This window comes from Ostreococcus lucimarinus, chromosome 3, assembly GCF_000092065.1.
Source record: "Ostreococcus lucimarinus CCE9901 chromosome 3, complete sequence".
Lineage (NCBI taxonomy): Eukaryota > Viridiplantae > Chlorophyta > Mamiellophyceae > Mamiellales > Bathycoccaceae > Ostreococcus > Ostreococcus sp. 'lucimarinus'.
In genome coordinates this window covers 392,074-414,300 of record NC_009357.1, presented here as the reverse complement: position 1 = coordinate 414,300, position 22,227 = coordinate 392,074, and the positions used below count along the sequence as shown (strand labels likewise).

Here is a 22,227-nt window from a genome sequence, read left to right as displayed (position 1 = left end):
GCTCGTCCAAACTCGAGCTCACGCGCCGAAAATAAACTGAACCACCTTGTCCCAAGTCGTGCGCTGGCGCGGTTGAAGAGAAATACCGTCGCGCATCGGCGCCACGCGCCGCACGGACGCGTTTCGCGATAGTCTGCCTTCGCCAGATCCGCCCGCGCCGACGTCCGCTCTGGACTTGGCGTCGAGCTCCTTCACGCCGACCATGATTCCGCTAATGTTTTGACCGTTTCTACGCAACGCGCGACGGGCGCTTTCTTTCGTAGCAAATCTGACGTGCAACCAGTTCACTGAGATCCCACTGTCGTTGAACGCGCCAAAGTTGACGATGTCGCCGTCGCGTTGAAACTCGCGCAAAACGACAGCCTTTTCATCCTTTGAAAACCCGTACACGGTGACCCAATGCTCCGCCTCTGAATCGCTCAACACCGCCGCTGTCGTGAACGCCGCGTTCGTCGTCGACGGCGCGCCGCGCGCGTCGATCGCTTTCGCCCCGCGCGCTCCCAACCACGAGTTCAACGCCTCCTCGCCTCCTCGCGCGTCGATCCCCGCCGCGTTCTCCGCGTGCGTCTTCTCGATCGCCCTTCGCAAGAATCCGGGCGTGTGATCATCCCCACCCGTCTCCGTGCGCGCGAACAGCGGCGTTCCTCGGCTCGACACCCCTCCGATGACGGGCGCCGGCGCCGGCGTCGCGCGCTCCTCCAGTTTCCCTCGGTTCGCGCTCGCCGGTCCACCGCCGCCAAAGTACCTGTTCGACCCCCCGCTCGTCCTCGGCGTCGATCCACCTCCCGCGAGGCTCTCCGTGCGACACAACCCTCCGCTCGGCGTCGTCTCTCGATTCGCCCCCGGCGACGCGAAGAGCAACGACGAAAACTTTGGCGCCCCCCTCGCCTCGCTCGCCCGCTCGCCCGCGCCGCGCGCGCCGTCGCGCGTCGCCGACCCGATCCCCGCCCTTTCCTCCATCGTCCCGATCGCGCGTCCGTCGTCGCGCTCGCGCGTTCGCCCCGCCGTCACCGGCGACGCGAAATCGCCGCGCCGCGCCCGCGCGTCCGCGCGCGGCGTCGCGAGCGCGCGCGCGTCCTCGTCTCGCCCGCGCCTCGCGGGCGTCCCGCGCCGATCGGCGCCCGCGGCGTCGTTCGCGAACATCGTCCGAGACGATCGAGACGCGAGATCGCGCGCGCGCGCGTCGCGATGCGGCGCGACGGGCGCGAGGCGCGCGCGTCGTTCCCCCACACCTCGGACGTCTCGGACGATGGAATCCGCGGCGTACGCGCGGTTGTACCCGCGCGAGGCGTGCGAAAAGACGCTGGCGAGCGGCGCGAGAGGGGACGGAAGACCGCTCGGGCGCGCGCGGGCGCGAACGTGCGCGACGGGCGTCGCGAGCGGCGCGCTGGGGAGCGCGCTCGCGAAACACGGCGCGACGACGGCGTGCGCGGGCGTCACGGCGACGATCGCGACGCCGGACGCGACGCGGCCGGAGGAGGGGTTTTTAGAGATAGCGGTGGATCACGCGCCGCAGGCGAGCGAGGACGCGCGAGACGGACGGACGCGGGGGCGAAGGGAGGCGGCGGCGGCGGCGTGCGCGAGCGCGGTGGCGAACGCGGCGGTGCTGGGGAAGGATTTGAAGCAGCTGTGCGTCGAACGAGGCACGTTCGCGTGGCGGGTGAGAGTGGATGTGATAGTGCTGTGCGATGACGGAGGGGCGGCGGATTGCGCGGTGACGGCGGTGATGGCGGCGCTGCGGGACTGCGTGTTGCCGGAGGTCGCGGTGACGCGAGGGAAGGTGGCGCTGGAGGGTGATGGAACGGCGATGAACGGCGATGGCGTGCGAAAGGGGACGCGTTTGGACGTGCAGACGATGCCGGTGTGCCTGACGACGGCGCTTTATCGAGAACATTTGTTGGTGGATCCGACGCGGGAGGAGGAAGCGCTGAGCGAGTGCGAGGTGAGCGTGGTGTTGACGGAGGACGGGTTACTTCGGGGAGTTTTTAAGCCAGGCGGTGAAGTCGAGGCGACGGAAGATACGCTTATGAAGTGCATCGCGGCGGCGAAACTTCACTACGCGGCGTCCGCGAAGGTTGTTCTAGAGGCGACGGAAGACGAAGAGTGATGTAGCGTTGAAGGCTTCTGGTCGAGCCATAGCAGAGACAACACACACCTGTTTTTAATACATCTGATTTAGAGTGTTCACTTCTTGACATCCTTGAGATCTTTGAACTGATCGACACCTTTGGTGAACAACGCGCCCTGCGAAGAAAATAATTCCGTCAGACCGGTATCGCCTGCGGCGCCTTTTGTCGTCAAATATTCAAAATACGTCATCGGCCGTTTACCGGTGATGTTATAAAAGTCTGGCGAACACCGAGAATAGAATCCATTTCGAAGGTACTCGAAAAATTCTGCTCGCGTACTACCAAAGTCTTGCTCGAACTGCTCGATGTCTTGTGGCACATACGTGATGCGCTTCCCGTGGGCTTCCGGGCACACATTTTTCGCTTCGTCGGTGGCTAAAGCTTTCGTTAAAATCTCAGCCACTTCAGCCATACTCGTACTTTGCGCACCGCAGATGTCATAGAATTTATCCCCGTGTCTTTCAGGTCCCTCGACGAAGCATCTCACCGCTGCCTCCGCCATGTCGTTGCACGCTACAAAACTATTCTTGCAGTCTCCCAAAGGCGACGTGAACATTCCCTTTGTCTTTATACTTTCGAGCTCGTTCTTCAGTAAATGATTCATGTAAAAGTTACCTCGAACAGAAGTCAACTTTTCCTTGAAACCGGCTTCGATAAAGCATTCCTCGGACCACCAATAATGCTGCAGCATGAGCGGTATTCCGGCGTTCTGTCTCGATACGTGAATAGACGCATCGTACGAGTTTGTATTCGTATCAGCTCCGAAACAACTCACCCGTACAATGTGCTTTAAGCTATCTCGTACCTCTGGAGTGTTTCCCAACCACTTCACAAACTCCATGTGCTGGCTGATGTGCTTGTCCTGCGTGCTCGAGAACAATCTCGTCGCGCCTCGTATCGCGCCTGGCCAAGTCGATTTATCTTCCAGGTCAAAAACCACGGTTTCGTGCGCGCCGAGCGCCTCGGCGTATGCCGATTTATCCCGCGTCGCCGCGCGTACTCTGAATCCGGGTATCGCCGATAACCGTGCGACGACTTCTTTACCAACGCGACCGGTCGCCCCGGTGACAAGGATGACTTCGTCCTCGCTCTTCGACGCGTTCGCGGACATCACGCGCGCATGGGGAGTCAGGGCGCGTCGCGCAAATCGCGCCGAGGAGATGCGCGGGACGAACGCACCGAGTGCGGACATTTGCGCGCGCTCGCGGCTCCAAGTGAAGTTAGACAATACATTTTTGTACAACATAGGGAGCTCAGTAGTGAATGCCACTGACGTAACACGGATCTCTCGGGTCGTGCGGGGCGTAAACGTACTCCACCGGGCACTGGTCCACGAGCTTGTTCGCGAAAAGGCTCGACAGCGACCCGTACAAGCCCGAAAACATGATCGCGACGCCCATCGTGAAGTTCACCACGACCCAGAACCGTTCGAGATTTGACGACCTTTCAGTCATGTTGAACCCGTAATGAATCAACGAAGGAAGGAAAAACGTCATAGCCGTCATACCAACCGCTCCTGCGAGCGATTGGATGTCGAGAATGACGTCTCCAGATACCGCAAGGAAAATCGCGGCGACTATGACTTCGGTGGCGAGAAAGAATGTTCGAAACACAAGGCGAAATACCGCCGGTGAGACGCCGTATCGCGTGACGACGCTCCAGCCTCGTGTTGGGTCAACTCCCAAATACGTCTCAATTCGCATCATGAGCGTAATGGAGGTGAAGAAGACGCCATAATAACACTGAACGCTTTGCATCAGCATGGAGACAATGTTTGCGCCATTGTGCGGAAAGTTCAAGTTAATATTTCCCTTCGCGAAATCACCGTATGCTTTGTAACCCCAGTACATCACGAGCAAATATATTGGAACCATCGTGCCGTACGTGATGTTCAGCACCTTCGGCCAATCTTCGGGATGTTTCATCTCGCGCAACTCCTCGGGATACAAGCCGTGTCCACCAAATCCATACGCAAAGTTCCCAAGCGAATTGAACACGCTCGCGCTCGTCACGACGCGACCGTACGTTGGTCCTGGGTCACACTTCTCCCACGGTCTTGTGGACAGGATCTCACCGAAAAACACCGCGAGAGCGACGACAACCGCGACGCACGGTAGCGCTACGACGCGCCCAGAGTCGTGAATCGTGGGAATCTGCACCACGGGTAACGACATCACGCCCACGAACAACGCCCAGGTCGCGCTACACATCTTCACATTTGTGAACGTCTGGCCAAAGTACTGCGTTATGTACACTATCTGGACGGTTGCATCGAGATAATACGTGACAAACTGCAACACGAGGACCGCAAACTCGATGCGCGGCTCCCACTTCCCCACTTTGCTCTCGTCTACGCCCCGACGAATCAGCACCCGCGACGCCGCCTTAGACGTCATCTTCGCGTACGTAGTGCACGTCGGATCGGCTAAAAACGCCTTTCCCAGCACGCGTCCGGTCCAGTACGTGGACCCCGCGCTGTATGTGAAAAAAACCATCGACCATCTCGCGCCCGCGACGGCGACCGTGGCCGGCATGGACATCGGCGTCGCCATGTAAAGCCACGTGTTCAGCGCAATCGTCCGCACGTCCGCTCGCGGCAGCCTGGCGTCGACCGAGTGTTCCGTGGCGTCTAACTGAACGAGCGGTGACGCGTTTTCATCGTTCGAGCTCGAGTCGCACGCGTTTTCGTCGTTCGCGCGGACGAGGCCGGCTGATTCCTCATCGTTCGCGGCGCTGAGGTCAGCGTAAGGATTGTCCATCGCGCGTCGCTGTGTCGGCCCCGACGGGGCGCCGCGCGCGCCAGCGCGGCGGTGTGACGTTTCCTATTCGACTTCGTGCTATCCGAGCTCTACAACTATCCTAGGCTATGCGCGCTTTACGCGAACGATTAATCATCGCGATCGGAGTCTGATCGGTCGGAAGAACTGAAGTCATCATCATCATCGTCGTTGCCGTCGATGGAGTCCCCGTCCTCGTCCTGGGCGTCGAGATCATCCTGTAATTCCTTCGCCGAACGCGTCTCAAAGTATCGCCGACCGGTGAGCCTGCCGTCGACGCGCGACTCGGCGGGCACGAGAGATTCGCCCATCTCCGCCATGTATGCCGCCTGCCACGCCTTGAAGTTCTCTGGTGTCACGGGCGTGCCCACGAGACGCATTTGACGCAAGCGCTCCTCGGCCTCGGCCTCGAGTCGAGCCTTGAGCTGCTCCTCGGTTTCCTCGTCGACGACGTCGCTCGCGCCGACGCGCCGACGCATCCACTCCTTACACGTCTGCACCAAGTCAAAAATCATCGGCGCCCCCACGCTCTCACTCGCCTGTTTCATCACTTTCGCGCTGATATCCGCCAACTCGTGCTCGCGCAGGCCTCGCACGCTGCGACACTTCAGGCTCGGCGGCTCGTCCGGGTACGTCTCCGAGTGCGCGAACACCAATCCCAACACCGCGTCGTCCTCGTCCTCGTCCTCGGGCACGCTATCGTTATCACCGTACGCGCTGATTTCAATCTGGTATTGCGCGCAGTTCGCGATCGAGGCGATCCCGTCCCCGGAATCGTCGGGAAGTTTACGCATGTCACCCATGAGGATGCTCTCCAGCGCCTCGATTTCCATCGCTTGTTCCTCCGCGCATCGCTCCATCGCGCGCGTCGATCGCGCGCGAGACGATCGAGCGTTCGCACGCTATCGTCTCACGCGCGTCGATCCGTCGTCGACGCGTCGACGCCGTCGCGCGCGCGTCGGGACGCGCCGTGGTTTGGGGACGCGCCCGACCGGTCCCCACAGCGGCGCGCGCGATGTCGCGCGCGCGTCGACTCGCGCTCGAGGTCGCGCGCTCGGCCGCGCGTTCGACGACGACGCACGCGACGCCCGCGACGCCGTCACCGCCCGCGAACGCGTCGAGGTTCGGCACGGCGGACGCGTGCGACGCGCATCATCCAGAAAACGTGGACGACGCGACGACGGCGCGCGCGGTGCGCGTGGCGACGCCGAATTATTTCAAGGATTTCGGCGGTCGACGACGGTTTCACGGTGAGGTGACGACCGTGTCGTGCTACGAAAATAATCCTCTCGTCCGAGCGGCGCTCGAAGAGCCGGGGAGGGGGCGAGTGCTCGTCGTCGACGGCGGCGCGTCGACGCGCTGCGCGCTGTTGGGAGACAACTTGGCGGAGATGGCGGCGACGAATGGATGGAGTGGTATCATCGTGAATGGGTGCGTGCGTGATAGCGAAGATATCGCGAGATTTGATGTCGGCGTGAAGGCGATAGGGACGCACCCGTTGAAGAGTAGTAAGCGGGATCCGGGACGTCGAGACGCGCGGGTGAGTTTCGCCGGCGTCGATTTCGAGCCGGGGAGCTACGTGTACGCCGACGCCGACGGTGTGGTCGTCGCCGCGAAGAAATTAGAATTGTAACGCCGATTAGACACTAGAATCCGTTGAGCGATGTGTCGGTGATAGTACTGACTTAAAATCTCCTAAACAAATCAATCTATGATGCGCCGAATGTAGTCCACCGTGAAGAGCATACCCGCGTTGGCGGGAGACGCGCGCAAGAGACACGGGACAAGGCCTCTGTAAAAAGCCTTGACGCCGCCCGAGGCGTACAGCTTGCCCGCGGCATCGAAGAATCCGGTAAATTTGCGCTTGGCCGGGTTCACGGCGTCCGTCATCAAGGCGCTCTTGATGACGTCGATGGGATAGAACAACGACCAGTAAAAGAAACCACCGATGCCTCCGGATAAAATAATTTGCGCGTTCGTCGCTTTTCCATCCTCGTTCGTCTTCGCGAACGAGTTCTTCACGTTTTCAAACACCCCAAAGTACACCGCGCCGGCGGGCAAGTTCCGCGCCATCGTCGCGTGAAACGCCTGGTACGGCCCGCGAACGCCGTTGTACTTCCACGACTCCTTGACGACGTCCACCACGCTTCCGTACGGCGACTTGTACGTGGGATCAGCCTTCGCCTTGACGAGTTGACATTGCCACTGCGATTTGTACAAATCGATCGGAGACTCAAAGAACGTCCCCGCCAACCACGCCATCGCGCCCGCCTTCGCGTAACTCAGCGGGTCCTCCGGAGACACCCCCACGAATTCCTTCGCGCGCGCGTACGCAAAAAACAGCGTCGCCCGGAAGAACATCTGTCCCGCGAGCGGCGACGTCACCCCACGATACAATCCTCCCACGCCCTCCGCCTTGATCACCTTGCTCGCCGCGTCCACCGCCCCCGAGTACACCGGATTCTTACTGCTCTGCGTCTGCAACAAAACCTTCACCGTGTCGAACGGGTGCCCCAGCAGCGTCACCGTGACCCCGCCGCACGTCCCCGCGAACACATCCTTCGCGAATTTCATCCCCGCCGCGTCGCTTTCGCTCGCGCTCGCCGCGAACGGCGCCGCGTTCGTCCCTCGCGCGCGCGCGCCCGGCGCGCGGCCGCCGCGCGTCGTCGCGTCGAGTCCCGCCCCCCCATCGCGTCGTCGTCGCAGCGCCGCGCTCGGCGCGAACGGTCGCAGGCCGTAGATGAGCGCTCGCGCGTCGTCACCGTCGCGAGCCATCGTCATCGCGCGTCTGGATAACGCGTCGTCGCGCGATGACGCGTTATCCAGACGCGACGATAATCATCGCGCGCGAGGCCCCCACGCGGCGACCGACCGACCGACCGACCGACCGACCGACCGACCGACCGACCGACCGACCGACCGACCGACCGCATTTTTTGGGTCCGCTTTAAGTGGTTCGGTGTAAAATACGTATATATCCACGGTTCATGACTCGTCATGTGTGTAGGTACTCTCTAAAGGGGCGATATATAAATTTTTCCGGTTCGGGGCCGCTTTAGTGGTATTCGGATCCGTTATAGTGCTATCTCGGGTCCGCCCTCGGTGGTATGTTTCGCGCGTTTTTCAAAACACGCGCGCGGCGTCGCAACGAATCGCGTCGCACGCGCGACAGACGACGACGATGGAGGACGGCGCGGTGCGCGCGGACTGGCGCGCGATCGACGTCGTCGACGACGCGTGGGCGAACGACGCGCTGCCGGACGACGGTGCGTCGGGACCGGGGACGAAACGCGCGGGCGCGCGTGAAAAACGCGAGACGACGGCGACGCGGAAAAAGGCGACGGCGACTGACGAGGCGAACGATGGACGACGGCGCGCGCAGCGGTGCGGTTGAACGCGGAGATGGCGGCGCCGGTGGACGACGCGGAGGAGGGGAACGGTGCGTGGAGTGGGGCGGACGAGGCGCGCGGACGACGCGCGCGCGTTCGAGGCGAACGACTGACGAGACGACGACGACGACGGTTCGGTTTTCGCGACAGAGGACGGCGGGACGGGAGGAAACGAAGACGAGACGTGGAAGGATTTAGGTTTGAACGATGTGAGGTGAGAGACACGGGGCGCGACGGTCGCGCGGGCGCGCGACGCGACGGCGATGACGACGTCGTCCGGATCGACATCCGTCGCCGGCGATGTATTACTACGTTGGCTATATCTTCTAAGCGAATCGGCTCGCGCCGTCGCCGACGTGCAAGAGGTTGAGCTTCGCGAGCGCGTCCTCGAGCTGTCCCTCCGTGTCGTACGGAATCAACTCGAATCCATGGAACGATTCCACGGCGCGCTCGCCAGGTTTCACCGTGCTGCGCTTGCGGTGACACAAAGTCGTCGCTTTGCGTTCGCGACACCGGACGCCCTTCGAATCCACGTCCACGAGCTCGGTGCGCAGTCGTTGCAAAAACGATTTGATGCCGTCATTCGGGCCGGATAACGCGACGAACACGCCCTCGATCCGACCCGACGCCGTCGCCGGCTTGTGAAGCGCGCGCGCGCCCAAGCCTTCCCCTTCGCACCATTTCTTGAGCAATTTCACATATCCAACCGAATCGTTCATGTGATCGATGCGCACGACGGCGTGATAGTCCTCCTCGACCGTCGTCGTCGTCCGCGCGCTCTCGCGTGCCGCCCGCGCCTCCGCCAAGACTTCCTTGAAACTTTGCTCCAACTCGGCGACGACGGCGTACGCGCTTTCCTCGCCCACGCTCGCGCGCGCCACCTCTCTCGCGCGCGCGACGATCGCCGCTTCGTGCTCACGATTCAACGCGTCGCTCACGACCGCGTGCACGTCCAGCGCGCTCGAGCTCGGGTAGTCGTCGGGCGTTCGCAACGACGCGTCGCACCAAAACGCTTCGTCTTTTATGCGCACGCGCATCGTCGACGCGGAGGTGTATTCGACGGCGTCGACGCCGAGGATGGCTTTCAACGCGTCTCTTTCGTCCGCGCGACGCTCGGCGTCGCTCATGGCCGCTCGCGGGCGTCGAGGTCTGCGGGCGCGGCGGCGCGGCGAGGCGGCTTTGGATATCAGACAGTTGATAAATGAGATTAATCCAGGACTCTAGAAGTCACCCTACGATCGCAACGATAAGAGACGGGAAAGATGTTTAACCCATCTTGTTTTCCATGCGCGCGCCACCGACACCGTCGGAACCTTCGGTAGAGACGGAGATGTCCACGGACGGGCGGAGCTCGCAGCACTTGGCGATGGCGATGTGCGCCGGGTTGTTCATAAACTTGGACTCAACCTCGGAATCGATGCCGGCGTTCTTGTCGTACGCGGTGTACGCTTGCTGGTCGAGAATGTAGTCGTAACGCGGGGCCCACTTACGCGCGCCGAGACGGGCGGTGAAAGAGCAGTTGTCAACCATGAAGGCGACGCCGCGAGCGTGCATGTACGGGTTGAGAGAGTCAACGGCTTCGATGACAGACTCGTTGCACACTTCGGAGTAGGAGTGACCCTTTTCGCGGAGGGTGTCGATTTGAGACATCATGCACGCGCAGTACACACCGGCGGTGAACGGGTTGAGCGGGATTTCGCTCTCGACGCGCTTGGCGCGAACGCCGGCGCCAACCTTCCACATGTACGTCTCGTCGATCTTACCCATCGGGAAGCGGTCGAAGCGATCGCCAGCCATGATGACGGATCGGATTTCGTTCGTGGATTGCACTTCTTCGTAGCATTCGTAGTGGATGTCCTTGCACGGCTTGTAAGCCGCGGAGAAGGCTTCCATGAAGGTCTTCTTGTCCTCGACGGCTTCGTACACTGCCTTGATGCCCTTGGTGGAGATGATCTTCGTGACCGGACCGGTGATGCACTCGACGGTGTTCTTGAAGGCATCTTCATCGGACATGCCTGCGCGAGTGTATCGGCGGAACAAAGACTCTACGATACCGTGGACGCCACCGAGCAAGATACCGCGCTCACCGTAGATGTCGGAGCGGTATTCCATCTCGAGCGTAGTCGCGAACGTGAACGGAGAGCCGACGGCAATGGACCAGCCGAGGGCGATTTCCGTGGCGGTACCGGTCGCATCTTGGTGCACAGCGAAAGAAGCGTTAATGCCCGCCCCGTTCGTCGTCTTACCTTGTTCATACAATCGACGAACAGACGGACCCATACCCTTCGGCGCGACGAGCACGACGTTGATGTCGTCGCGAAACTTCGCCCCCTCAGAGTTCATCACCCCGAGCAAGAATCCGTGAGACAACCCGAGCGTCGAGCCCGGCTTCATCGCCGCCAAAATGCGCGGGTACATCTTCGCTTGCGCCGCATCGGAGATCAACAGCATCACCAAGTCGCTCTTCGCGATGATGTCGAACGTCTCCCCGAGCGTCCCGTCCGCCTCGTTAAATCCAACAGCTCGCGCCTCCGCGTTCGACGTTGAATCCGGTCGCAACCCCACGCACACCTTCACATCCGTCATCCCCGCCTCGACGAGCGAATCGCGGAAGTTTTGCCCTTGCGCGGGCGCTTGCGAGCCCCATCCGATGACCCCGATCGTCTTGATCCCTTTCAGCGCTTCGGGCAGCTTCGCGAACAAGTGTCGCCCGCCGCGCACGATGTACTCTTGCTCGCCCGCGACGTCGACGATTTCTTTTTCAAAAATCTTCGTGTTGATGTCGAGCGTCGGCGCCTTGACCGCGCGCGTCGCGGCGGTGCGGCGCGCGGGCGTTCGGCGCGCCGCCGCCGCGGACGGGGTGCGCGCGACCGCGCCGGCGTGGACGTGCGCGCTCGCGGCGTGCATGCTTGGCGTGTGTGCGGGTGCGGTGCGAGCGGAGAAAATTCGCGCGTCGGCGTTCGCGACGATCGTCGACGAATGGCGCTCGAGACGCGCGCGCGCGAGACGAAGATGATCGACGCCGACGCGCGCGGATGCCCGAAAAAATTTCGGGGTTTCGCGTCGACGGTTCGTGACTCAGAAAAAAGGGACTCGGGAAGTGGATCAGATAGAGCGCGGGGGCGGTCGGCGGATTAGCTGCAGGTTGGCTGTCTATTGATGATAACTAAAGAGCGCGCGCTCGAACGAACGAACGCGCGGACGGACGGATGAAGCCGTCGGAAAATGCGCGTCGGCATCACAGACGATCGTCCACGTAATCGCGCAAGATGTTCTTCAAATTGTTCACGCTCGGCGACGGGCACAAATCGCCGAGCGGGACGTCGGATTTCCCGCCCCCCAAAGGCACGCGAACGACGCCTAAGACTTCGTCGATCACCGCGTCGTCGATTTTATTGCTGTTTTGTGCGATTTTCACCGCGAATACCTTGGCCAAGCCGTCGTGGAATTTCATGTCGCGCGTGTAGAGTCGCCACGCGTTGACTTGGACGTAGACGTCGTCGCCGATGCGCTCGGCGAGCTTGGAGAACCCGGGGCCTTCGCGTCCGCCAGCGACGGTGTCCGCGAGGTCGAAGAACGATTCGATGAACACGTTGGTGTCTTTCGGCGTCGCGCGCGTGCGCGTGGATTCGCGCACGGCGCTACACGCGGGCGATTCGCGCGACGACGTCGATGCGAATCCATCGCTTCCGCGCGTCGTTTGAAACCTCTGGAACGCCGCGCGCTGGCGCGCGACGGCGTCGCGGGCGCGGGATAGGCGCGCGGCGCTGTGTTGGGCGCGATCGGACGTCAACAGACTCGGTCGCATGGTACCGCGGCTGATTGTGACGCGCCTGCGGGTGCCGAGGACACGCGTCGCCCGCACAGAGCTTCGCGCGTCGCGCGCGCGTCGCGATGTTCGGCAAAAAGGTCCGCACGCCCGAAGAGCTCGTCACGAAGTCGCACGCCGCCCTCGAGCGCCTGCGCGTCGATCGCACGAGCGCCAAGGATGTGGAGAGCGTGAGCAAGTACTTTGGAGAGATGCGAGCGCTGTTGCTGAGCGGCGATGCGTCGGCGCAGCAAGCGTGCGAGACGCTCGTGGTGAAGGCGAATGCGTGCGGACTGGTGGCGCAGATCGTCTCGCACCTGCCGCATCTGCCGTTCGAGACGAGGAAGGACGCGGCGACGGTTTTTAATTGCATCGTGCGCACGTCGGTGCGGGGACACGACGTCGTGGTGGAGGATCTGAGCGAGAACCCGGAGGTTTTGGAGGCGATCGCGCGAGGGTACGAAAACTCGGACGTGGCGTTGACGTTCGGGGCGATGCTGAGGGATATGTGTAGGAACGAGACGCTGGTGCGAAAGATTTTGTACGGGGAAAACTTTTGGAAAATGTTCGAGTACATGCAGTTGGAAACGTTTGAAATCGCGAGCGATGCGATGGCGACGTTTCGAGAGGCGTTGACGAGACATAAAGACGTGGCGGCGGAGTTCTTGAACGCGAATTACGAGAGGTTCGTCAAGGCGTACACGGATCTTTTGGAAAAGGGTAACTACGTCACTCGCCGACAGGCGCTCAAACTGCTCGGCGAACTCTTGCTCGACAGCGCGAACGTGACCGTGATGCTGAAATACGTCGCGGAAGTTGAAAACCTGTGCTTAATGATGAATTTGATGCGAGATGAATCGAAATCGATTCAGTTTGAAGCGTTTCACATCTTCAAGGTGTTTGTCGCAAATCCCGACAAACCCGCGTCGGTGGCGATGATTTTGTCCAAGAACAAAGCCAAGCTCATCACCTACCTCGAAGATTTCCAAACCACGCGCGAAGACGAGTCGTTTCAATCTGAGCGATCCATGCTCTTGAGCTTGCTAGCGGAACTCCCGGATCCAGAGTAGATAGATGATTGTAAAACCAGCGTCGTCGTTGCGACTACGATACTTCTCCTTCACACGCAGACTCGCAGGTCCATCATGGACGCTAACGTCAGAAACATCGAAAAACGCCTAGATGCTCTTGAGAGGATGCAAACGATGACGATGAAACCACCGATCGCTAACGTCGGCACGCTCGGTCTGTGGGCGTTCGCATTGACGACAGCTATGCTGAGTGTGAAGGAGCTTCGCGTGGGCGCCTCGGACGACGGCGCCGTGGGCGTGACCATCGGGTTCGCCTTTGGATTCGGTGGCTTAGTCCAACTTCTCGCGGGTATCCTTTCTGCACTTCGAGGACAAAGTTTCAGCGCCGTGGCGTTCGCGTCGTACGGCGGATTTTGGCTTTCATACGGGACGTACGAAGTGTTGGCGTATGAAGCCGTCATCCCTCGCGATAAAGTCGCCGAAGAAGCCATGTTGTTCATGTGGGGATTTCTCACTCTTGTGCTCTTCTGTGCGTCGTTGAACACGAACGTTGCGATAAGTTCGCTGTTTTTCACCCTCGCGGCACTGTTTTTCCTGCTCGGTGGGGCGAAGGATTCGGGAAGCTCTGCTCTTAAACTCGTCGCGTCGTTGTTCGGCGTGGGCGTCTCCATCATAGCGTTTTACGCCGGCGCCGGTGAGCTGATAAATGAACAGTACGGCAAGACGATCATCCCACTAGGAAGGTTTGAGCACACGCACGAAGGCGTGGATAGATCATTCAACGAACCGCGAGTGCGCCGCGCGCCACTCCGAGATTTACCCAAATGACGCGCCGGCGAATCGCTTAGCAAATCACATCGGGCGGTTCGTCGTTCTCCGCGCGGTGGTAGGTCACTCTTGCGTGATGATCTCGGATTTTTGGGTCTCCCCTTACGACTGATTTAGGTTTCAAATGCCAGTTTAGTTTAGGCATTGTGATCAGAAGCTTGCCCGTCGCTTTTGAGCGTTCGGCGACGCTCGCGTCTGTGGCCACTTCGTGCGAGAGCTTCAGCTGCAACAACTCGCCTTTGATTTTCACGCGCACCAACTTTGGATGAATATCGACGTGGATGAGTGAGGTGTCGATGATGGTACCGACTTTAATCTCGAGTTCTATCGAAGTTTCATCCTCAGAATCGGTGAGCTTGAAATCGAAATCGCCTTGATTCTTCTGCTTGACGTCGGCGATGTCGTCTGGAAGTACATCGAATGCATCACGGGCGTCGTCGAAATGATTTTGCGGCTGTTTCATTGAGGACGATGTGGTCATTTTGACTTCATTATCGAGAATGCGAGTCGCCGCGCACCACGGACGTGCGTCGGGTTCTATTGACGCGATTTCGTCCACGCTGACCGTCGTCGCCGTCTCGGCGGCAGCGGCCTTCTCCAAATCTTCAGTGATGCGCCGCAAGTGCTGCCTTGCGATTATTCGCTCTACGTGTGTGACGTCCGTGCCATCGACGTGGGTGAGCTGCGGCAACGTTCCGATGACAAACGAGCGATATCCTTCGAAATCCGCGCACGGATTCCCCATCAAGAACAGCTGCCTTAAACTATGGTTGACCGCGAGTCGGTCCAGTTTCAGCAACCCTTTGAGCGTGATGAAATTCATGGTGAGATCAAGCTTGACCAGCGACTCGCATTTCTCCAAGTTTTCTATGGTCGTCACATTATTCATCGCCAGGTTCAAGTACTCCATCGCCTTGAGTTTGCGCACGTTTTCTATGAGAGCGTGGCGTCTCGCTGTCAGTCAACAAGCGCGCACCACGCGAGCGCCAGAACGCCGCACCTATCTTTGGGATCAAGTTATCGTGGAGCAACACAATTTTCAGCTTCGGACACGCTTCTTGAAGCACCTCTAACCGCTCTATGCCTTGCTGATGCAGCGCCACTTCCTCGAGCGTGAACAGCGCGCCGTCGTTGTGTTCGGCGCGCCGCCGCAAAAGCTCCAGCGTGATTCGCACCATGATAACACCACCGTCTCAGATTATACCTATCGCCTCTCGAACGATTTATGACGCTCACACATCGGCTCGCCACGGTCTAATCGCTCGCACGTCGCTCGCACGACGCGAAATGTCGTTGACTCGCGCGTCGTTCGTCCCGTCGTCTAAACCTGCAGGTAACAAACACTCACGCGCCGCACATCGCGCCTCGCTTTGACGCTTCGTCGACTAGCTGCGATGTTAGCGCGTGCAGAACTGCTTCTTGCTCCGCTTCGCGCGCGCGCCACGCGTCGTTCGTCCCGCGCGCGCGCGTTCGACCCCAACTCAACCCCGCTCCAGGGTTCTCACGCGTCCGTCAAGAGGGTCCCAGAGAGCGATCTCCCGCCGCTCCCGCCGCTCCCAGACCTGCGCGAGCTGGCGAAGATGGCGGCAATCGACATCACGGACGAGGAAATCGAAGACTGGACGCCCAAGGTGCACGAGATCGTGAAATGGTTCGGAAAGTTGAGAGAGATTGACTTGTCGAACGCGGAAGAGTACGAGGCGCCGGGACGGGAGGGGCTCATGGCGGATGACTGGATGCGAGACGACGAACCGGAGTATTTTGAAGACGTTGAGAGGATGATGAAAGAGAGCGCGCACTGGGACGGGAAATTCATCAAGGTACCGGCGGTGGGCGGAAGCGTCGGGACAGATTTTGGACCAGGAGCGACGAGCGTCGACGAACCGTCGACGACGACGACTGCATCGGCGTCGTCCGCTGTGACGCCGAATGAGGAGTTGCTCGGAATGGAACTTAAGGTTGGTAAGGTGTTGAGCGTAGAAAATCATCCCGAGAGTGAGAAACTATACGTTGAGATGGTCGAGTGCGGAGAGGACGAACCGCGTCTCATTTGCTCTGGTTTAGCGCCATACATGAGCAAAGACGACGTTTTAGGCAAACTCGTCATCGTCGTGGCGAACTTAAAGCCACGTAATATGGCTGGGATGAAGTCGAACGGTATGCTCTTAGCCGCATCCGATGCAGCGCACGAAAATGTTGAGTTGCTCTGCGCTCCGGAAGGCGCCGTGCCAGGCGAACGCATCACATGGGATGGCGCGGAGAATATCGAGCCGCACGGCGTCAATAAAGTTGCGAAAAAGAAGATATGGGAGGGTGTTCAAAAAGATTTGAAGACGGATGCGACGAAAGGAGCGAATTGGAACGGGCTACCGATGCTGACGAGCGCGGGTCAGTGCACGTGCGCTTCACTCACTGACGCTAACGTCGGCTAAGTGTTAATTTACCGCCTTGTAAACCTATGTCGAATATTATAGCATCGAATCTATTCACCGCCGCCATTATCGTGGGCTTCTTTGGCGATGTCTATCGTTGGAGTGACCGTTCGCTTTCGTGTGAAGCCTGGCGAGCCGTCTGGCATGGTTGGACTTCGCGGCGTCAAAACCAACTTTTTGGGAAGCGCGTCCTCGAGTGATTCTCCCGAGTTACCATCCGTCGCTTCGTCATCGCCGCCGAGGCTGGTGATCGTCATCTTGTTCTCGCGGAAAGCGGCGGCGGAGGCCCATTTGGAATAATCAGGCTTGGATTTCTTCTTCTTCTTGGACTTTTTCGTTGTGGCCTCGCCCTCCGCTTTCTCTCCATCACCCTCATCGCCCTCACCATCTGCTTTCTCTCCGTCACCGCCATCCTCGAGCGCCGCGGGGGGGTCCTTCTGAACTTTTTTCGCTTTTTTCTTCTGGCCCGGCTTGAGCAACACGCGCACGCGCATACCATTTCGCCAGTCGGTAGGATTGTCCAACCTCGTCACTGCCCCTTGCGCTTCGGCGATGCAACTAAACTCAACCAACGCGTGCGCGCGATTCGAATTCGAATTCGCCACGATTAAATCTAACCCGCGCGGCTTTTCCACGTCGCACTTCTTCCCGCCCGGCTGCCGCACGCGCACGTTTAGCACCTCCCCGCACGTCTCGAATTCCGCTCTCAACGCCGCCACCGTAAACTCCCGCGCGTTCTCCACAACCACCGTCCTAGACTGTATCTCCTCCACGTCGAAATCCGGCACCGGCTCCAATCTTCTTATGCTACAGCCGTCTTCGGATACTTCGACGACGCTGGACCCGAGCTCGCGAACGGCGTTCGCCGCGACGTCCTCCCACCGACGTTTCTTCAGCTTCGCCCGCATGCGATTAAACGCGCACACCTCCGCGAGCGACACCCACCCATCGTCGTTCGAGTCCATCATCCCTCGCAGATGCGCGTCCGTCACGACGTTGGCGTCGCCAAAGTAAAATTCGAGCTGGTCCACGAGCGCGCGCTTTTGCTCCGCGTTCAGCGGCGTTTTCCTCGTCGCCGCCGCGCTCGCGTCGCCCATCGACGCGACGTTCGCATCGTCGTCGGCGCGCGCGTCGGCGTCTTCGACGGACATCGCGCGCGGTCGCGCGTCGCCCGATGGCGCCCGCGCGCCAACCGTCGCACCGCACACGACGACGCGGCGACCGCGACGCGCGACGACGCGACGCGCGACGCGCGATTCGAGCGTCGAGTCCGCGAGTCCGCGTCGACGCGAGAGAGACGCGACGACGCGCGCGAAACGCGAACGAACGAACGAACGATCGCGTTTGAACGTTTGAACTCGAAGCGCCATGGCGCACGCGCAGACGACGTATTCGTTCCCGATCCTGAGCAACACGGAGATTCTCGCGTGCCTGCGCGAACTGGACGTGCCGCTGAGCGAGACGGATCTGCTGAAACCGACGCACGATGGACTGAGACCGGCGTATGAGACGCTGATTGAGATTTTCTTTGGGACGACGATGGCGGAGCTGGGGGCGATCGACGAGGAGGCGTACGCGAAGTTGGATTACCCGGAACTGTATGATGAGGCGATTCCGAATTTGGCGTTCATAAGGGCGATGCAAGATTTAGCGCGCGGGGCGGGGCTCGAGGATTTCTCGTTGAAGGATGTGTTTAAGCCCGAGTACGGGCGCACGCGGAGGAATTTGAGCGCGATTATCAACTTTGCGAAATTTCGCGAAGAGCGATTGATCGAGTACGAAGAGGCGCTGGCGGAGAAGGATGAAGAAGAAAGAAAGTATTTGGAGGCATTAGCGGAGAATGAGCGATTGAAGGCGGAGATTGCGGAGGCGGAGGCGTTCGTGAACGAGAACGACCCAGACGCCCTGGCGCGAGAGGTGGCGCAGCTTGAACTCGAGGTCGAAGCCGCGAGTTTGGAGGCGAGCGAGATAGAAGCGCGCGCTTTGGCGTCTGAAAACGAGCTTCAAGCGTTGATAGAGGAGGAAAACCGGCTGAAGGAGCAGTTTGAAATCGAGAAAGCGGCCAGGGCGAATCAGGAGGGTGCCGAGCAGCAACTTGCGGCGGAGAGGCAGCGGGAAGAGGCGCAGTTGCAGGAGCAATTCAACTATTTGCAAAGCATGGAAAGGGAGATGCGCGAGACGATTGAAGTCATGAAAGGGATCGAACAGAGCAGAAAAGAAGGCGAAGAACAAAAGGCGAAACTCAAGGCGCTCGAAGCAGAAGTCTCCACCGCCGAGGAGGAGACGTGGAAGTTGGACGCGAAGATGGAGCAGTTACAACGTCAAAAACAAGCCATGGAAGAAAAAATGGCTCGCATGGAGTCCCAAGGTAAGCTCAAGAAAGACGCCGCGGAGGCTGCGCTGCGAGCAGCGCAGGAGGAGCTCGCCGCGAGAACAGCGAGAGCTGGTCACCAGCGCCAAAAGGAGTTGGAAAATCAAAAGGAAATCGCCGAGCTCGAGGCTGCGATGAAGAAGTTGACGGACGAGCACAATCGCGATATGGATGGGCTCATGCGCACGTACGAAGAACTGCGCGACACCGTGGTGGAATATCACAACGAGCTGTTCGAAGCGATGGAGGACATGAACAATAAGGGACAACGTCGCGAGCGCGCGGTCGCGATGCAGGCTTCTCCGGGTGGTTCTAGCATGCTTAGTACCCCGCCATCCGCAATGTCGATCGACCATTACTAGTGTGCGCTGAGTTCCCCTTCAATGTGATATTAATAAAAAATCGACTCCTACTTTTGACGCTTGTAAATTTTCGCCAACATCGCGCCAAACAAACCCTCCGGCAAAACCTTCTGCGACTCCATGATCGATCGAAGGTCGGCGTAGGACTCTTCCTCGTACTTTTTGTACGTCGCCTCTAAGTCGAGATCCACGTAGAGCGCCTTAATTTTCTTTTCGCACTCTGCGTCGGCTCTTCCGTAGTTTTCCTCGATGATTTTGCGCTGTTCGTCGGTGCACTTGAGCAACGCTTGAACGACGAGCCAGCCGCACTTGTTGTCTTGAATATCTGTCCCGATCTTACCAATGACCTCGGGATCACCGTAGCAGTCTAAATAATCGTCTTGGATTTGGAAAAACTGCCCGAGCTTGATGCAAATTTCATTCGCCTTTTCGTACGCCGCCTCATCCTTGACGCCGCACAATCGCATGGCGCACGCCGCCGGAAGGTAAAAGGTGTAGAAAGCCGTCTTATACGTCACAATGCGCATGTACGCCTCCATGGTGTACTTACTGAGATCCACAACCCCGATCGGGGCGGTGATTAAATCAATCAACTGCCCGCTCGCCGTTTGGTACGTCACGTCGTGGAACAGCTCCACGAGATCCGCGTAACACTCCAATCCCTTGCAGTACTTCTTCAAGCACTTATACAGCATCATCTCCAATAAGATACCGTCATTAATCGCCGTCATCTTCACGTCCGGCTGCCTGTACCAGCACGGCTGCCCTCTTCTCGTCACGCTCTCGTCCATGATGTCGTCCGCAACCAAGAAGTACGCCTGCAAAAACTCGATGCACCATCCAACCACCATCGCCCGTTTCAGCTCCTCTTCGTCGACCGTTTCATTCTTCGCCGCCTTCAGCGCTCGCACGCCGTCCACGACCGCGAGTCCGCGGTTCAACTTCCCGTGCGGCACGTTGTAATCAATCATCCGCTTTATCCACTCCACCGCGATCTTCACCTGCCGATCGTCGATCTCGTCCCGCACCAACCCATCCGCGAGTTCCCTGAACACCGCCATGAACCGCGTCTTATCGTCATCTTTCGCGCCCATCCCTCGCGCGTCCGTCACCGCGCCGTCGTCGCGCTCTGCCGCGTCCGCCGCCGCGCGCGCGCGCCGCCGCGATCGCCGCGCGCGCGGCGGCGACCGACCGCGATCGTCGGCGGCTCCCGACCCTTCTCATCTCGAGTCACGACCCACGGACGAGCCATTCGAAATAAACCCCCCGCGACGCGATCGACCTCGCATTCGAGCGCCCGCGAACGCCATCGCGCCCCCCCCCGCGACGCCCCGCGACTTTTCAGCGAAAGTGACGCTTCGCGGCGTCGACCGACGTCACGCGCCATCGCGCGTCGCCGCACACGCGCGCGCGACGACGACGACGCGAGCGCGCGCGCGCGCGGCGTCGCCGCGAGAGGGACGAGCGCGCGACGACGCGCGATGGCGACGCTCGCGCGCGACGACGCGCGCGCGCGCGCGACGCGCGGGAACGTTTTCGGAACGGAAGAATGCGAGGGGGCGCCGAGCGGTTGGAGCGGCGCGCGCGGGCTCTGGACGAGCGATCCCGCGCGCGAGGGCGGCGACGCGCGGGCGAGCGCGCGCGCGAGGAGCGACGTGCGATCGGTGCCGGCGCCGACGGGAGGGCCGGTGACGACGTACGGGTTCGGGGTGGGGTCGTGCGATTCGCAATCGAGCGCGCGGTCGCGAGATTCGGCGCGAGGGGGGTCGCCGACGAGCTCGGAGGATCGCGAGCGCGGAGGCGGGGGGGGGCACGCGCGCGGGACGCGTTCGATGATGTACTCTGATGGTCAAGGTTACGCGGCGACGACGCCGTCGTCGTCGAGGAAACACGCGAATTTGTACGTGAAGAACATCTCCGAACGCGTCGACGAGTTGACGCTTCGAAGGCTCTTCGAGGCGTGCGGGGAGGTGCAATCGTGCTGCGTCATTCGCGATGTGTCGACGAATAAGAGTCGAGGATTTGGGTTCGTTAAGTTTGTCAGCACGGCGCGCGCTGAGGACGCGATCGAGCGATTCAACGGTAAGGAATACGCGGGAAAGATGCTCGAGGTGAAATTCGCGAACACCGACGGCGAGAGCGACGGCGCGGGGGGCGCGGCAAACGCGCCGCCGAGTGATAACGTCTACGTCAAAGGTCTGCCCCCTTCTTGGACGCACGATGATCTGAAGGCATTTTTTACGCATTTTGGGCACATTGTTGAGTGCCGTTTGCTCCACGCAAACAGGAGCACGTCGAGCGGGGCGTTGATTCGATTTTTGCGCGAGTCCGAAGCCACGGCGGCGGTCACGCGCGCCAACGGGCGCTTGCTCGTCCCCAATGGGCCGCCACTCGTCGTGCGCTACGCCGAGGCGCAAGGAAAAAATAATAAACGTTCAACGCAAGTTGTACCCGTGAATACTCAGCGCCTGTCGAACAACACGGACGACTCCGCGCACGACGGGGGGGAGTTGATCGACGTCCTCGGCTCGAGTATGAATCTCAACCGCATATCTTCCCAGAGCGGTCTCACTGAATTACTCAGTGTTGGCCCGCAAGACGGAGACGACTTTGCCGCGCTTGCGGTGCTCGGTTCGTCCCCTTCGCATAAATTCGATGCTCCTATGCAATCCCATCAAAAGTTCGCGTCGGCGACTTCGATGGCGCAAGGTGGCGCTACGATGTGTATCCAAAATCTTCCACCCGCTGCGGATGAATTATTCCTGTACAAAACATTTGCTCCGTTCGGAGCTATCAACTCCGTCCAAATTGTCCGCGACGATTGGACTGGTCTTTGTTCTGGCGTCGCTGTGATAAACTTTCGAAGTTACTCCGACGCTTGCGACGCTCAAAGAGCGTCTCAAAACGGAAAGAGCAGGCTGAGCATTTCTGTTCAGCTTCAGACGGCGAATCTGGCGAACTTTTAAGATCGCTCGTGCACGCGTGTAAACTGCCACGAATATTACGTACCAATAAAATAAAGAGAAGCTCTTGATTGCATTCAAGAGCTCTTCACAGAAGTTCACAAGTTCAAAATATTTTTGACTTCACACTTTGTCGT

General features: G+C 59.9%; 19 protein-coding genes across 19 annotated transcripts; 8 read left to right on the top strand and 11 right to left on the bottom strand.

Annotated features, from left to right (window-relative positions):
• Positions 1 to 18: 18 nt before the first annotated feature.
• Positions 19 to 1,143, bottom strand: OSTLU_92436 (predicted protein; the record flags this gene model as incomplete). Its single annotated transcript, XM_001416616.1, has 1 exon — positions 19 to 1,143. One exon carries the CDS (start codon positions 1,141 to 1,143, stop codon positions 19 to 21), a length of 1,125 nt encoding a protein of 374 aa, XP_001416653.1.
• Positions 1,144 to 1,249: 106 nt separating this feature from the next.
• Positions 1,250 to 2,107, top strand: OSTLU_30583 (predicted protein; the record flags this gene model as incomplete). The annotated part of the gene is made up of 1 exon (XM_001416903.1): positions 1,250 to 2,107. One exon carries the CDS (start codon positions 1,250 to 1,252, stop codon positions 2,105 to 2,107), a length of 858 nt encoding a protein of 285 aa, XP_001416940.1.
• Positions 2,108 to 2,505: 398 nt separating this feature from the next.
• OSTLU_6338 (predicted protein) lies at positions 2,506 to 3,204 on the bottom strand (the record flags this gene model as incomplete). Its single annotated transcript, XM_001416615.1, has 2 exons — positions 2,506 to 2,793; positions 2,851 to 3,204. Coding segments are annotated over 2 exons (642 nt in total), but the record flags the coding sequence as incomplete, so codon positions are not given.
• A 178-nt stretch (positions 3,205 to 3,382) lies between these two features.
• Positions 3,383 to 4,525, bottom strand: OSTLU_14597 (AAAP family transporter: amino acid; the record flags this gene model as incomplete). Its single annotated transcript, XM_001416614.1, has 1 exon — positions 3,383 to 4,525. The coding sequence occupies one exon, from the start codon at positions 4,523 to 4,525 to the stop codon at positions 3,383 to 3,385; it is 1,143 nt and encodes a 380-aa protein (XP_001416651.1).
• A 491-nt stretch (positions 4,526 to 5,016) lies between these two features.
• Positions 5,017 to 5,766, bottom strand: OSTLU_14596 (predicted protein; the record flags this gene model as incomplete). Its single annotated transcript, XM_001416613.1, has 1 exon — positions 5,017 to 5,766. The coding sequence occupies one exon, from the start codon at positions 5,764 to 5,766 to the stop codon at positions 5,017 to 5,019; it is 750 nt and encodes a 249-aa protein (XP_001416650.1).
• A 356-nt stretch (positions 5,767 to 6,122) lies between these two features.
• Positions 6,123 to 6,530, top strand: OSTLU_8571 (predicted protein; the record flags this gene model as incomplete). Its single annotated transcript, XM_001416902.1, has 1 exon — positions 6,123 to 6,530. A coding segment is annotated over one exon (408 nt), but the record flags the coding sequence as incomplete, so codon positions are not given.
• Positions 6,531 to 6,610: 80 nt separating this feature from the next.
• Positions 6,611 to 7,480, bottom strand: OSTLU_30578 (MC family transporter: carnitine/acylcarnitine; the record flags this gene model as incomplete). Its single annotated transcript, XM_001416612.1, has 1 exon — positions 6,611 to 7,480. The coding sequence occupies one exon, from the start codon at positions 7,478 to 7,480 to the stop codon at positions 6,611 to 6,613; it is 870 nt and encodes a 289-aa protein (XP_001416649.1).
• A 607-nt stretch (positions 7,481 to 8,087) lies between these two features.
• On the top strand, positions 8,088 to 8,513 carry OSTLU_30577 (predicted protein; the record flags this gene model as incomplete). The annotated part of the gene is made up of 3 exons (XM_001416901.1): positions 8,088 to 8,172; positions 8,289 to 8,345; positions 8,446 to 8,513. 3 exons carry the CDS (start codon positions 8,088 to 8,090, stop codon positions 8,511 to 8,513), a joined length of 210 nt encoding a protein of 69 aa, XP_001416938.1.
• Positions 8,514 to 8,541: 28 nt separating this feature from the next.
• On the bottom strand, positions 8,542 to 9,332 carry OSTLU_30576 (predicted protein; the record flags this gene model as incomplete). Its single annotated transcript, XM_001416611.1, has 1 exon — positions 8,542 to 9,332. One exon carries the CDS (start codon positions 9,330 to 9,332, stop codon positions 8,622 to 8,624), a length of 711 nt encoding a protein of 236 aa, XP_001416648.1. The 3' UTR covers positions 8,542 to 8,621.
• A 183-nt stretch (positions 9,333 to 9,515) lies between these two features.
• On the bottom strand, positions 9,516 to 11,269 carry OSTLU_30575 (predicted protein). The gene has a single exon (XM_001416610.1). The coding sequence runs from the start codon at positions 11,200 to 11,202 to the stop codon at positions 9,562 to 9,564; it is 1,641 nt and encodes a 546-aa protein (XP_001416647.1). The 5' UTR covers positions 11,203 to 11,269; the 3' UTR covers positions 9,516 to 9,561.
• A 264-nt stretch (positions 11,270 to 11,533) lies between these two features.
• OSTLU_30574 (predicted protein) lies at positions 11,534 to 12,103 on the bottom strand (the record flags this gene model as incomplete). Its single annotated transcript, XM_001416609.1, has 1 exon — positions 11,534 to 12,103. One exon carries the CDS (start codon positions 12,101 to 12,103, stop codon positions 11,534 to 11,536), a length of 570 nt encoding a protein of 189 aa, XP_001416646.1.
• Positions 12,104 to 12,180: 77 nt separating this feature from the next.
• OSTLU_49228 (predicted protein) lies at positions 12,181 to 13,210 on the top strand. Its single transcript, XM_001416900.1, has one exon. The coding sequence runs from the start codon at positions 12,190 to 12,192 to the stop codon at positions 13,171 to 13,173; it is 984 nt and encodes a 327-aa protein (XP_001416937.1). The 5' UTR covers positions 12,181 to 12,189; the 3' UTR covers positions 13,174 to 13,210.
• Positions 13,211 to 13,299: 89 nt separating this feature from the next.
• Positions 13,300 to 13,872, top strand: OSTLU_7849 (predicted protein; the record flags this gene model as incomplete). Its single annotated transcript, XM_001416899.1, has 1 exon — positions 13,300 to 13,872. A coding segment is annotated over one exon (573 nt), but the record flags the coding sequence as incomplete, so codon positions are not given.
• Positions 13,873 to 13,978: 106 nt separating this feature from the next.
• On the bottom strand, positions 13,979 to 15,140 carry OSTLU_34165 (predicted protein; the record flags this gene model as incomplete). The annotated part of the gene is made up of 2 exons (XM_001416608.1): positions 13,979 to 14,895; positions 14,963 to 15,140. 2 exons carry the CDS (start codon positions 15,138 to 15,140, stop codon positions 13,979 to 13,981), a joined length of 1,095 nt encoding a protein of 364 aa, XP_001416645.1.
• A 768-nt stretch (positions 15,141 to 15,908) lies between these two features.
• Positions 15,909 to 16,394, top strand: OSTLU_34527 (predicted protein; the record flags this gene model as incomplete). Its single annotated transcript, XM_001416898.1, has 1 exon — positions 15,909 to 16,394. One exon carries the CDS (start codon positions 15,909 to 15,911, stop codon positions 16,392 to 16,394), a length of 486 nt encoding a protein of 161 aa, XP_001416935.1.
• Positions 16,395 to 16,444: 50 nt separating this feature from the next.
• On the bottom strand, positions 16,445 to 17,491 carry OSTLU_30569 (predicted protein; the record flags this gene model as incomplete). Its single annotated transcript, XM_001416607.1, has 1 exon — positions 16,445 to 17,491. The coding sequence occupies one exon, from the start codon at positions 17,489 to 17,491 to the stop codon at positions 16,445 to 16,447; it is 1,047 nt and encodes a 348-aa protein (XP_001416644.1).
• A 271-nt stretch (positions 17,492 to 17,762) lies between these two features.
• OSTLU_86701 (predicted protein) lies at positions 17,763 to 19,127 on the top strand (the record flags this gene model as incomplete). Its single annotated transcript, XM_001416897.1, has 1 exon — positions 17,763 to 19,127. One exon carries the CDS (start codon positions 17,763 to 17,765, stop codon positions 19,125 to 19,127), a length of 1,365 nt encoding a protein of 454 aa, XP_001416934.1.
• A 47-nt stretch (positions 19,128 to 19,174) lies between these two features.
• Positions 19,175 to 20,221, bottom strand: OSTLU_34113 (predicted protein; the record flags this gene model as incomplete). Its single annotated transcript, XM_001416606.1, has 1 exon — positions 19,175 to 20,221. One exon carries the CDS (start codon positions 20,219 to 20,221, stop codon positions 19,175 to 19,177), a length of 1,047 nt encoding a protein of 348 aa, XP_001416643.1.
• Positions 20,222 to 20,962: 741 nt separating this feature from the next.
• Positions 20,963 to 22,093, top strand: OSTLU_34381 (predicted protein; the record flags this gene model as incomplete). Its single annotated transcript, XM_001416896.1, has 2 exons — positions 20,963 to 21,560; positions 21,732 to 22,093. The coding sequence occupies 2 exons, from the start codon at positions 20,963 to 20,965 to the stop codon at positions 22,091 to 22,093; spliced, it is 960 nt and encodes a 319-aa protein (XP_001416933.1).
• Positions 22,094 to 22,227: the final 134 nt, after the last annotated feature.